The sequence below is a fragment of the Onychomys torridus genome, chromosome 12, assembly GCF_903995425.1.
Source record: "Onychomys torridus chromosome 12, mOncTor1.1, whole genome shotgun sequence".
NCBI classification, from domain to species: Eukaryota; Metazoa; Chordata; class Mammalia; order Rodentia; family Cricetidae; genus Onychomys; species Onychomys torridus.
This window is the reverse complement of record NC_050454.1, coordinates 58,582,346-58,594,872: the sequence shown is the minus strand read 5'-3', so window position 1 is coordinate 58,594,872 and position 12,527 is coordinate 58,582,346. Positions and strand designations below refer to the sequence as shown.

General features: G+C 35.1%; 1 protein-coding gene across 1 annotated transcript in view; it reads right to left on the bottom strand.

The window, feature by feature from the left end:
• Nucleotides 1-742: 742 nt before the first annotated feature.
• Nucleotides 743-12,527, bottom strand: part of LOC118593865 (methyltransferase-like protein 9) — a 182,627-nt gene continuing 170,842 nt past the window's right edge. The window contains 1 exon segment of the mRNA XM_036203448.1: nt 743-884. Coding sequence (XP_036059341.1) covers nt 743-884 — 142 coding nt within the window.

The window sequence follows — 12,527 nt, the reverse complement described above, 5'->3', positions numbered from 1 at the left end:
TAAAGTTTTTTTCTCCTTATAAATGAAATTTTCCTTTGTTAGTAGGGTACAAATATTAGTGTCCAATGCAGTCTGTGGTTTATACTTTAAATATTTACTAAATGTAATGATGATTCTAATTTGGTACTTTATGGCATACACATACAAGCAGTGACATTTTAGTAATGCAATCTTATTCCTACATAGTTTAAAGATATTTATGGAAAAAATTTCTAGGAACCACTCATTCATTACAGCTACTTATGTTCTCAGTTCTATTAAATATGTCTCTGATATTAAACATCTAAGGGAAAATCTATCATTTCCTCTTTTCAAATTCATGCTGACTTTTACAGAAGGCAAAATAAAAAATAACGTTATTCTTGGTTTCTGGTAGTTCTTACTGCAGCAGCTGAATTTTGTAGACATGGGTCTTTTCTTTTTTTCTTTTTCTTTTTTTTACATTATTGCTTATGTCGTTCAGCTGCTGTTAATGGCAGTAGGGGGACAGCAGAGGGAGCTCAAGCTGCCACCGTTGTTCACAGAAGCCGAATGACATCATTAAGTATCCTAAATCAATTCTGTGTTTAAAACAGGCTTCAGTAATGGTTTCACTGTTTACCACTGATTCCATCAGCTACCGTGAATGTTTCTTTAACAACATAAAGGCAGGGTCAGTTTCTAAAACAGCATCTTGAGAGGAAAGTGAATGTGAGAGAGAGGGCAAAGTCCTTTCCAGGTTTGTGTTTTCTGAGCTTGGAGCTCACATCCCATCTCCTTCCTCCATAGAGGAGCAGCGTCCAGGGTCCTCCCCACAGTTGGTTAGCAGGGGCATCTTATCAACGGGGACGACCTTTCCCAAACCACGTCGCTGTTTGTCTCTCATCACATCACTGTTGTTTTCACTGTGAAAGAAATGGACGTAAAAAGAGGATCCAGAGCAAAGCCAATGAAGTTTTGAAATTTGCCTTTGGAAACTGACAAAAATAGATTCAGTTTCACCATCCCTGTCACTTACTGATGCAGGGATGTCCCTAAAGAAGCACCCCCCCCCACGCCTCCCAGGAGGGAAACATGGTGTGGTTTGGTGTGGTTTGGTGTGGTGATTGCTAGCGACATGTTAATCATGCTGGGCTTCTGCCTTTCAGGAATAAAAGGAATAGCTTTCCTTCTATAGTATCATACACTGCTTATGAGTTGCATATTTTATAGTATTTCTAATATTATGTAAAATTATAGTCTACTTGTCATTAATATTTTTCAGTTTGGAATTTTTGTTTTGCTTTGTGTTCTTATCTTGGGGTATTCTATAATAGAAAATGAAATCCCTATGTTGTAAGAGTGGAAGAAAATCTTTAGCATCTTACTGATCCCTAATCTAGCCATGAGTTTAACTCCTTTTGAAAATCCTTGTCAAGTTATCATGAAAATCTTAATTGCTAGTGTTAAGTATTTAGAAACAAAATACAAGGTGATTTCTAAATACTATACTTGAATAATTTCCAAGAATTAATTTTTCCTTATTGACTGCTCTGTATAATAGATCCGATATGAATCCTTCTCAATCAAAATTCCTTCATTGCTTTTGTCTATTGATAAAAATTGCCTTCATTTCTGATACTCATTTTACTGACACCACTTTCTCCTAATAATGTGATGAGTTTTAGACAACTTCCTTCATACTTTGACATACTAGTGTTCTCTTCCTTCACCTAAAAGACCCTATGCAAAACAGATGCATCTATGAATTAATGTATTCGCACACATTTTATTTATATACAGTAGTCATTATACTGAATAGCAGCACTTTATAGAACTTCCTTTATTTCTCTCATAGCTCCTTTGAAGCTGGTTAGGACAATGCCACGTACAAAGAGGTCATTTAGGTTGAACATGTTCCTTTTGACCATATATGAAGCAAAATAAATCATCATCCTGACAGGATTGTCTGCTCAACTTTTTTCACAGAAAATGTGTTTATATTGAGAGAAGGACAGTAAATATAATTTTTCTATGAGATAGCATATGGAAAATATGTATTCTCAGAATTAATCTTTTAGGATATCCAGATATGTTTTAAAATGATCACATTTTCTTTGGGATAGGGTGTGGCTCTATGTTCCATTCACCTCCTTTTTGCTGGGGTTTTGTCTGTCTTGGACTTGTGCAGGTCATGTGCATGCTGCCACAGTCTCTGGGAGAACATATGGTCATCTTTCCTGGTGTGTCTAGATACTGCTGTTACTTGGGAGTCGTCTACCATCTCTGGCTCTTGATTCTTACAATCCTCTATCCCCTCTTCCACATAGCTCACTGAGCAATGAGAGGATGGATGTGATGGAAAGAGAAAAATAGGTTGTTGTTGTGTCCAATGTAGTGACACGGGATATATAAACCACACTCTGATACAGATTTCCTGCTGAGGAGTAGTTGCCTAATACAAATTGAACTACATGCTTTTTAATGCTTTTTTTTTTTTCTTTTTGGTTTGCTTTGGCTTTCTTTTTTGTTATTTTAAGAGGGAGAAAGGACATAAAGTTGAGTGGGCAGGGATAGGACAGTATCTGGGGAGAGTTGGGATTAGGTAAGAATATGATAAAAATATACTGTATGAAATTCTTGAAGAATAAATATCACAAAATATAATCACATTTTCCTAAGTAAATATAAACGTATGCATGTGTCCTTCTGTTTCATTAGGCCATAGGACAAGTGTAGCATGAATTGTTAGAAGGCCTTATTAATAAAAACAAACCCGAAGCCAGGTATTGGGGTGAATGCTGGAAGATCAGAGAAGCAGAACAAGCCACAGCTACCTCACCTCGCCAGTTCCTCAGCTGATCCTGTTTCCCCAGACTATCTCGCCTCACCAGTTCCTCAGCTGATCGTGTTTCCCCAGACTGGAAGCCTCTGAGTCCTCATATCCGAACGGATCTCAACTGAACTGCTGCTAAAAGCCTAAAAGCTTAACCTGCCAAAAGCTTCTAGTTACTGGTCCTCAGATCTTACAAACCTTTCTGTTTCCTGCCATCACTTCCTGGGACTAAAGGTATGTGTGACCATGCCTGGCTGTTTCCAGTGTGGCTTTGAACTCACAGAGATCCAGACAGATCTCTGCCTTCGGAATGCTAGAATTAAAGGTGTGTGTGCCACCATTTTCTGGCCTCTCTATTTAGTGACTGTCTTTTCTCTGACCCCAGATTAGAGTGCACAATATTTTGGGGAACACAATATCACCATAGCCAAGGGGGTAATGTTTGCAATAAAAATAATGGAGGAGCTAGAGGTATTGCTTAGCAGTTGCAAGAGTATGTTTCTCCAGGAGAGGACCAGGCTCACCACCCAGAATGTGCATCTTGTAACTCACAACCATCTCCATCTTCATTGCATCCACAGCCCTTTTCTGGCCTTTGCACATGGTGCACACTTGACGGTAAACCCACATGCAGATACATACATACAAACATATATGCATAATTAACATAAAAAACTAAATCTTAAAGAAGAAAAAACAAAAAGAATGAAAGGGGAATTCATAAAGAGCTAGAGATCTTGTCATACAAACCAATGCCACTCGTGAAATGTGTCATTTTCACTTAGTTTTTTTTTTTTTTACACATTTGTTTTTATTTTTAGTTTCTTTGTTTGAAAGGCTCTAAAGGTGCTATACACCTCCTGAAGCTGCTGTCATCATACAATGGATAAGTTTCCTGAATTGCTTGGCACACTGTATTCCGCAACAGCCCTTGGATAAATATAAGACACCTGTAAACTTTTCTCAGATAAATGTAATTGTATTGGCAATACATTTTCACCTTCATGATCATTATTCTCTCCAGCATGCTGCATTGGCTTTCTGTTAAAATAAATTATGGATAGACAGGTAGATCCATGATACATGAATATCATCTATAGTTATATGATAGATACTAGGTAGGTAGACAGATATTATATTGACACTATGGTCACATAGAAGGAGATATACACATCAATCAGAAACATGCTTTGCCTTCTCTATTCCTCACACCACTTGAAAACATTTTGTTTTAACCTTGATAGGTTAAATAGAGGAATATTGACACAGTAACCCTGTTTATACTTTGACAACATGCATTTTATGCTAGTGAAAGTCCTTACCAGTGAGTGTTGAATGTCCATCTGCAGATACATCAGTCCCCTATTTCCACTCTTCTCCTGCCTCTCCTGCTGTATTCCCTTCCAGTCCTGCCAGTCATTCTCTTGGAGCCCATATGCTACATCCCTGCCTGGATACTGAAGCTTCTCTCTTCACTCTTTAAGTCTTAAACAAATAGAAGAGCACCGGAAAGGTTTCCTTTTGTACTTTCCTCATTTTCAGTAGGTATCACTAACCTGAATGTGAGAGGTAGCAAACCACATTAGAGTTTGGCTAGTGTGCTGAATTCCAATTACTGTAGGTGCCACACAGCCAGAGTCTTATCGGAGTGGCTCCAACCCCCGTTCACTGCGTTTCAGATGGAATTCATCATCATTTTCCCATTACTTATTTTGGATTTCAAATTGTATCATAGACTATTAATTGACAGACATGTCAGAAGGTGGTGAAAAATAGATTTCCTGGTCTATATTGGTAGTGTTTCCTGGTTACTTTAAATACTTGAATAAATGTGTTTCCATTCAGCTCTAATAGTGTTAGAAAAGTAGTAAAAATAAAACACTGCCATTTTCTTCAATACTGGGCAGAAATAAAAACAATACAAGGTATATGGTGGGCCTGTGCTAAACGTGGAAAATTTTCAGTAGCATTTATAGACTAATGTATGTATATGTAATGTATTTGTATCCATATCACATGAAGATGACATACAGCAACCATGCTTGCCTTTCCATTTTGAAAACATGAATGCTGGATAATGTACAAAGAGTGTGTGATCTCATAACACTTGTCTCTACATGGAATGTCTCAGTTAAATCCATCCTTTGAAGGCTCAGGGAACGCTGCAGAAGAGGAGGTAAAGAGATTGGAAGAGCCAGAGGAGATGGAGGGCACCAAGAAAACAAACACTTATTGGCCTTGCGTGACCAAGTCCAGTGGAACTCACAGAAGCAGTGGTGTCATACACAGTACCTGCACAGGTCCAGGCCAGAGAGGCTCTGAGCACTGAGTGGGCAAATGGACACAGGCCCACATCCATCACCCAGGCCAGTAGGTAGCCAGTTGTAAATGAAAACTTATTTTTTTCCAATGGAGCCTCACCGGATGTACAAACCAACCTAAGGGCAGGTCCCAAGCCAGTAGTGGATGGCCAACACAAAGGAACATAATGGCATTGTAAGTTTTTCCCCTTCTATGTCCATTGAGTACATGCTATGGTTTCCTGTTTTATATTTTCAAGGGATTTCTGTGTCTATAAACACGAGTGTGCATGTATCTGTGTTGATGTGTGCTTCTTGCTTTTCTTTTGGCTCTTTTTCTTCTGTTTGTATGTTTACTTTGTCTTACTCTGGCTGGTTATATATTTTTTTAAATTTTATCTTATTTTACATTATTACTGTGATTATTTTTTACATGCCTGTTAACATTCTGGGGGGGGGGGGTGGGGAGAAAGCAAGAGGGTGGATTTGGGTGGGTAGGGAAGTAGAGGGGATCTGGGTTTACGTGGGGGGAAGGGAAAATGGGATCAGAATATATTGTATGAAAAGAAAATCCATTTTAAATTAAAAAGTAAAAATGCAACAAGATCTTTCTACATTAATCATTGTACATATTTGATGAGACAGTGACAATTTCAAAGACCCTGAGATATGTACAGCAGGTAAAAAGTGACTCCATGATTTGAATATGATTTCAATCATATTTGTGTGTTCTAACCAATTCTTATAATGAGCTGCAATCTCTGGTAGAGGCTTTTCCCTGGCTTCGTGGCAGTCAGATGGCACATTTGCTGGTTACTGATTTAGTGATGTGGCTGGCATTCAGATATACTGAAGGAGCGATATTTGCAATTCTGCATGCACATGCTGTGTTGGGAAGGTTCCTTCAGTGCACCTGTCCCCTCAGTCATCCACACAGAGCAGGTGGTCACCATGGGAATCAGGACATTAATGGAAGGAGGGTCTGTCAGTGTCTGGTGATTGTATGGGCTTAGCAGTCCACAAGGAGTTGGGTCTGTGTGATTTGTTTCAGACTGAAAATCCTAGAGCTATTTATACTGGACAACTTGAGAGAACCTGCTTTTGTAATCCATCTCCTCCCCAGCACACTGGAAATATTTAGCCAACTTCTCCCACACAATGGGGAAAATATATGCAAAAAGTAACATCTAAAGTTGTTAACATCAAACTGTCAAATGAATTTACATCTAAAGTCATCATATAAAAATAAAATATAGGCTTTTCCCACACCTCCTCTCTGTTTTTTAGTGAGTTTTACCATGATTTCCAAAACACCTAAATGAAGAAGTTTGTCAAGTAGTAGTGAATGTATCTCCTTATTAAGTGATTTTTATCATATTTAAGTGCTTAGAATGATAATTATATGAATTTTGACATTCAGTGAATTAGTGCTTATAAGAAGGAACAGAACATAGAATATGTGTGAGCCAAGTTATTAATAATATAAACATCTTCTAAATACATTTAGCTCACATTTGAATGTATGGAATTAATAGTCAATTTTCCCTTGGTAACATTTGTTTTTTATGTTATTTAGGGCTTACAGGAATAATTCAACAGCTAAGAACATTTGTTGCTCTTGCAGAGGACCTGAGCTCAGTTCCTAGCACCCACTTTGTGCCTCACAATCATCCATAACTCTGGAGCCAAGGATCTGACACCTTCTTCTTAACTCTGGAGACACCATGCATGCACACATATGTATAGGTAAAATACTCATACACACAAAATAAGTTGAACAAATATAAAAATCTTATTTTAAACAACTACGAAAGGAATTCTGAATACCATGAAGTTATATCCATAACCCTGAGGGTTTTAGATAGCAAATTTTGTTATGCTTTGCTAAACTGTTTTCTAACAATAAAGCATTATTCAAACTATCTCTGACTTACTTCAAGAAGAAATTCTTATTCAACATTATCTTATAATACTTTGTTTTCTCTTTGTAGTAAACAACTCTAACTCAGTTGGTAAAAATGCATATATATGTAAACAAAATGAAAGAATAAAAAGCATAAAGAAGAAATAATGGACACGATCTGGAGATAGGATTGCCATAGGTGAGTCTCCCCACGTTTTTAACATACTTGCCTAGTAGCTTTAAAGGAGAATTGGAACACAATTTAAATGCTCATCTCCACATAGAGTTAATTGACATAGATGTACTAGAAATTGTTTGATAACAGTGGAAATGACTCTAGGATATTTCAGCACTAGGTACTGAATCTGACACAGTTCTCATGAGAATTCTGTATTCTGAAACCATAAACCAGGATACACACTGAAACTTGAGTTCTTTAGAAGTGCTTCAGCCTACAAACCAGAGAATAAAGCTGGTTATGAGGAAGTATTTGATATTATTTTTAAAATTTTGAATTATACAGAAGATACAAACTTATATAGAAGTATAGTAAATTACAGTATGAAAACAAGATAGCTAATAGATGAACATAACTAATTTTTAAATATGCATGTATACATATATGTACTTGTATATTGTATGGAAAACATCAAGAAATGCTGTGACATATGTAAAAATTTAGAGTTCAGATGAGAGCTTGAGTTTATTCAAGTAATTTTCATATATAATTTTTATGCAAATATAATATGCTAATTTTAATAGGCATATATTTTAATATTATTTTTATATTTCTTCATCATTTCTATTTTCATGTTTAAATTTATAGTCTCAATAGTCAACACAAATATGAGAGTTTGGAGAGAATTCTCCAAATCTTACTACTAGTGAAAATGAGGAAATCTTTGGGTTTTAGCTACTGACTTCAATTGTCAAATTCATCAGAGCAGATTTAACTGTTTAAGACCGGAACATGTTATGATATGTTTGCACTAAAGAAAAAAATTCATAGCAAATCACTGAAAATTAAAAAATAGATGTTTATCAGCTACACATGTCAACTCTGACTAAAAAATACTGACTAACTTACAAAAAGGAAAATTATAATGTGAGTTACAAGAAATGAAGAATAAGAAATATATTTCATCAAGGATTAAGTATGTATCTGTGACTTAACAACTTTCTTTAGTGAAGCTGAATTGATTTTAAGAGTCTTGAAACTTAAGTAGATAAAGAAAGAAAACAAAATTATGTACTGACTATTTATATACATCCAAAATTATGTACATACTATTGTAAGAACAGTTAAGATTCATGGAAATACCAAATTAAAAACACAGAAGAAATTTCACATGATACCTAAAAGAGTATACATATAAATATGTTCATTAAAACTCAACAAGGACTGTAAGATTCTGGCTTTACTTTGTGAGAACATGTTTTCCATGGCTTCAGATTAAAAAAAAAAAAATACTGCAACTATAAAGACTTTTAGGATAACTATGCTGTTGAAATCTACTGTCCAAGATTTTCACCCAAATTCTATAAAAAGCATGAAATATCCAGAACATTATTTTTCAAAGATGTAGTCCTAGTGAATGTTAATTTCAACTTGTTATGCTGGGTATCTTGAGAAAATCCTGTAGAGTTATCCTTTGGTCATTAACTCTAGATCTTAGAGGCTCCTGGAGTTTGGATCTTAAAGTCTTAATATCTGGGAAACACTCTACATCTTCACAGACCTCTAACAATTCAGTAATTAGTGGTGATGCTAGAAACTGTGACATTTTGCATAGAGACTATTTCTTCACTGAATAACACTGAGAAGCTTCTGCTCTTACTGATCGCTACTTGACCACAAGCTTGGGTTCTTCAGCTAGTCATAGGCAGATGCTATGGCAGAACAATAAAATGGGTCCCGATATAACCTTTTGGAAAGGAAGGATTGTAAATCCTTGACTGAATGCTCTTAGGTAATGTAGAAATATTATTTTTCCACACCATGGCTGAAGAAATTTGTACATTTAAAGACTGATTTACAAATTACAATGTTTTAAACATTCAATAAAGTTGCTAATAGGGTTTTCTTATTTTTTTAAATGCTGTAGGCTATTGCATTTTACATATGCCATATATTTTAACAGTCCTAGGGAATGAACCTGGGGCCTCCTCATGGTAGGCAATCTGCTGAGCTGTATCTTCAGGTCTATACCTCATTTCCTTCACCCCTTAAGTATTGATGGACACTTTTATTGATTCCATGTGACTACAGTACAATGCAATAAAATGACACTGTAAATTTCTCTTCAAGATCCTAATTTCAATAGCTTTAGATTTAGATGCAAATACGTGGTTGTTAAGTCATATAGAAGTCATTTTTTGTTAAACTTGAGTATGTGCAATACTGCTTTACATAGCTGATGTGGCATTTTACATCCCTACAAAATAGTGTAGAATCTGTCTAATATCTTTACAGCATCATATTCCCTAAATTTAATATTACATGAGTCACTTAAAACCACTTATATGAGATAAGAAAATCATGCTCATCTTAGAGGAGCAAAAATAACCACAATTTTCAGGATCTAGCTAGTGAGGAAATGTAGTCATTTTTAAAGCTTATAAAGTCTCGGCTATGCTGAATGAATATTTATTATAATAATATAGTAGTAATATAATTATAAAAATTAACAGAAGGCTACCATATAACACAGTGCCTAAAAAGGTAGCCATATGTTGTTGGAATTGTGAGGATTTGTTGAGCTTATAGATTTCATGGGTATTCTAAGCATACACATACAAACACACACACACATACACACACACACACACACACACACACACACACACACACACACACACACAGACAACTACTCCACATCACACTAAAAGGTCCTAAGGTAACCTTCAGAAGTGTTAGGTATGCATACTACCTTGATTAAGGTGATGCATTAGAGGTAGTGGCATATGCTCCAAATTCCATTCTTTTAAAAACTAAATGAAAAGTGTTGTTTGGGTAGGGAAGTGGACAGGATCTTGAGGAGTTGGGAGGGGGGAAAGAATATTATCTAACTATATTGTATGAGAAAAAATTTAAAATAATTTAAAAAATAATTAAAATGTGAATGAAACTTTGTTATGAGTGAACAATTGCTTTATTGTTGTGTATGAAATAAATGAATAGATTTAGCTTAACAGATATCAAAAATTGATTTTTGATTGTAGGAAATGTAAATGTTTGGGATTTTATTTACATAGATGTCCTTATGAATTATTTCATGTGAGTCTTTCATTAGACAACTGTAATTCATAAGTAATTGATTAAAAGGCAAAATCTGCTGATAATAAGCAAATTAAACTTATTGTTTTCACTTTTAACTAACTAGGATGTGTACTTGGAAACTTGATTAAACAAGTAATTACAGTGTTAATATATGTTCAATTTATATTTTTTTGATTCATCATGTTTTGAAAATAATCTTTGAATTAAAAGTAGGGTCCTTTTACAGTTATGTGGCAAACTATCTAACAAGTACAAATTTGCTAATTTTTAGCTTAATATTATTTTTTAACTTAGCATACAAGGTATCAGGTTTATTAGTAACATTTTTGTGCATATTTATTTTTGGTTGATTCTCTCCCCATGAAGTACAAATTCAAATAAGACAATATATGTAAAAAAATACTTTACCATATTTGAAATCCATTTCAAACATAACATATTGTCAATACAACAACAAACAAAAGACCTATAGAAGTAACATTTGAGAAAACTTCAGTGTTTTTGTTAAAAACCAAATTGAAATCTTCACTTGCTGCAGGTGAATTCAAGTATGCTAAAAAAAAGGAAATACCAAGAAATGCTGATCAGAGTTTAGAAAACAGATCATTCTAGGAGTGAGGCAATGTTTTAAAAATCAGCTTGTATTGCAAGAAGACAAGCTCAGCTGTCAGCCCTGAAGAGTATTTTGCTTGATAAAATAATATAGTTGTCAGAGAAAATTGGGGACATAATTTTCCTGCCGTACAACTTGTTCCTCCAACGACCTGGTAGAAAACTAAATCTACAAGGTCAACTGCTTTGGAAGGATGTGAAAGACGGCTCCTTGGATAAAGAACTGTCCTGAGGAATGAAGAGGAATGATAACAAGTAAAGCCTCCACCACAGGCAAAGCTGACAGGTTTGATGCATCAATGACCCACATCAGATCCAATTGGAGCAAGCTGGACATCAGCAGCAGGAGAAGCAGAGTACTCAACAGCATAAACAACTGAAATGATGGAACAGCAGTGAGTCTCAAGGACCAAGGCCACCGTTTTCCAAAGACTTGGTAAAGCTATTATTGAAGAATGATTTCAACAGACTTTTGTAACTACTGTTAGATTTCAGTAGGCTTTTCACTGTTGTGGTTGGAAAAATAAGGTGTTTACAGTGGAAAAAGGAAAGGTTTAATTTATTAGTTATAACATCCACCAAAAATGAACATCAGATTTGCACAGCGGGTATGATTGTGCACCAATATGCTAGTGAATAATCACAATAAACTTTTCTAGTAGCATTAACCATACCCCAATCAGAAAAGTTTAACATTTATTTATTATTGTTTGAAATTTAAAACACATACGCACATACTGACCATTTTGACATATCAGGATATTTTAATATTTGTAGCACTATGATTTTTGACACTAGAGGAAATTACAAAGTATTTTTGACTTCTAAATGCCCCTGATGTCACCCCAAATGAGGACCTGTGATAAATGATGTTTAGTTATTCCAGTTATCTGAAAGACACTCTTAAAATATTTGTATATTCATATTATGTGAGAATAAACTCTGTATATTAATGATTCAAATGGAAAATATGTTTCAAAGCAGCAAAGATTAGTTTTATGGGTCAACATGGAATTTTACACATTTATAAGTCTCTATAGACTTACTTTAAATTGGTGCCTCTAAATATAATGCACAAATCACCACATGTGTTTTAAGGTTGAGTTGTTAAATGATTCCAAGGCAGCATGTTTTATTCATAATAAATCACATGCTTATTCACAATAAAATTTTTCAGGAAATTAAATGAAAGTCTGAGGCTCAGGATTAAAGCCTTAGGCTCTTAGAGCCATGGACTCAAGGAGAAGCCTAAATGTGAGAAAGAGGTTATAACCAAGAAAATAAAACAGAACTTTTGTTTGATTTTCACAGATCATAAAAAATGATGCAGAGAAATGTTTGGGATGATTATTTGATATTGGCAAAGGAATAATTGTTAATTATCATACTCAAAAACTTCTGGCACTTGGAATCTTTTATTTACTTCAATAGTACTGATTCCTTAAATGAGATGATGCACCATGGTGAGGGAAAACATAATTCCAAAAACGGTTTTGGAAGCCTTGATGTTGCTGTTCTACATGAAAGCTCTCATAAAATCTACTATCACTTGGAATCATCTTTGTGCTGTGATTGGTGTAGAATCATGTTATTTTGTCTGTCCTGGCCTTGAGTTCTTAGGTTTCAGCACCAGCAGCA